Source organism: Otolemur garnettii, unplaced genomic scaffold (assembly GCF_000181295.1).
Source record: "Otolemur garnettii isolate 467f Iridium unplaced genomic scaffold, OtoGar3 scaffold00212, whole genome shotgun sequence".
Classification (NCBI taxonomy): Eukaryota; Metazoa; Chordata; class Mammalia; order Primates; family Galagidae; genus Otolemur; species Otolemur garnettii.
In genome coordinates this window covers 376,989-378,762 of record NW_003852607.1, presented here as the reverse complement: position 1 = coordinate 378,762, position 1,774 = coordinate 376,989, and the positions used below count along the sequence as shown (strand labels likewise).

The window sequence follows — 1,774 nt, the reverse complement described above, 5'->3', positions numbered from 1 at the left end:
ATTAGTTTCATAAAAGGGCTGTGTACATTGGATACTTTTTCTTCCATTCCTGTGATACTTTGCTAAGAAGAACATTTTCCAGTTCCATCCACGTAAACATGAAGGAGGTAAAGTCTTCATTTTTCTTTATGGCTGCATAGTATTCCAACATTGAATGGGGAAAAGATTCCCTATTTAACAAATTGTGCTGGACGAACTGGCTGGCGACCTGTAGAAGACTCAAACTGGATCCACACCTTTCACCATTAACTAAGATAGATTCTTACTGGATTAAGGACTTAAACTTAAGACATGAAACCATAAAAATACTTGAAGAAAGAGCAGGGAAAATGCTTGAAGAAATCGGCCTGGGCGAATTTTCTATGAGATGGACCCCACGGAGAATTACTTTTATTAAAAAGTGCAAAACAATAGATGCTCGCACAGATACAGAGAGAAGTGAACACTTATGCACTGTTGGTGGTACTGCAAATTAGTACAGTCTCTATGGAAACAGTATGGAGAGTCCTCAAAGAAATGAAAGTAGAGTTTGAGTATTCTTTCCTAGGTTGGTCCTATCACTCGGTATTTGTCCATTTGTTAATTCCTTATACTTTGCATAATGCCTTTGAGATCTATATTATATGTAGCATGTGTCAGTCACAATTTCTTTCCTTCTTTAAGACTGGAGCATGTTCCATCACATGCCTATATCACATCTGTCTATCCATTCCTTTTATGTGTGGACATGTGGGTTGTTTCTACTTTGAGTTATTGTCAATAAGGTTCCTTTTAATATGGCTGTATGAATATCTATTTAGTCTCTGCTTTGGTATATCTTGTACATGTAATTTTAATTTTATTTTTGATCACTTCTCTGCCTATTGCCTAATATCAAGTGCAATTTAATTTTTTTGAGTAACTGCCATACATTTGGGTAATTATTTATATCATATTAATTTTTGACATTCTAATAAACAATTGAGGCTATAGTTACTTTTTTTTTTTTCAGTACTCGATCCCAAAGATAGTCCACATTAACTAGATGATATATAAGCACAAAATTTTGGAGAGTGAGAAAAAATCAAATGATACAATGCTCTTCAGGAAATTTATAACCCAGAGACCATTCTTGGGATGTTTATTGTCTTTGTCCAGCAGGCAAAGCAGAACCGAGAGACTTGGGTGTCACTGACAATGAACACAAAGGGGCTGAGTGTTGGGAAGCCTGAAGATACCAGGAAGGAGATGCCCCTCAGCCAGTGGCCTGGGCTCTGTAACTGGGTCACCCTGTAGGATAAAATACCAGCTAGACAATGAAGGGAGACAAACATGCTGACCAGGATGAGGATGGTGTGTGTGGCTCTAGTTTCATGAGCAGTTCTGGGGGAGGGGCTGCTGCTGCGGATGTGCTGGACTCTCTGCTTGTGCCTGTGCAGGACGAGGACCATGGAGCCGCTGGTCCAGGCCATGAGGGCCACACACGCTCCATCCATGAACGACAAAATGACTGCAAGTACTGAGAAGATCAACCTCCCTGGATAGGGTGAGGAGCAGTATCTGTACAGTGTATCCATACTCAGGTTTTTGTTATTCACTGGGCCAGTAACATACTTTGCAATTGAGATATTTATGATAAAATGCAAGATCCAGCAGAGGAAACAGCAGGAAACCATGCATCTTGGGGATCTAATTTGAAGTTCCAGCCACCTAGAGATACTTGGACAAAGTTTAATGGCCTGAAAGCCACTGAGGAGGCAGGTGGTGCTCAGGGAAACCCCTCTGGCCACTCTGT

General features: G+C 40.5%; 1 protein-coding gene across 1 annotated transcript in view; it reads right to left on the bottom strand.

The window, feature by feature from the left end:
- The window catches only part of LOC105886348 (leukocyte immunoglobulin-like receptor subfamily A member 5), a 22,441-nt gene extending 20,990 nt beyond the window's left edge, over positions 1-1,451 (bottom strand). Inside the window, 1 exon segment of the mRNA XM_023507976.1 lies at positions 1,320-1,451. Coding sequence (XP_023363744.1) covers positions 1,320-1,451 — 132 coding nt within the window.
- Between the last annotated feature and the right edge of the window lie 323 nt (positions 1,452-1,774).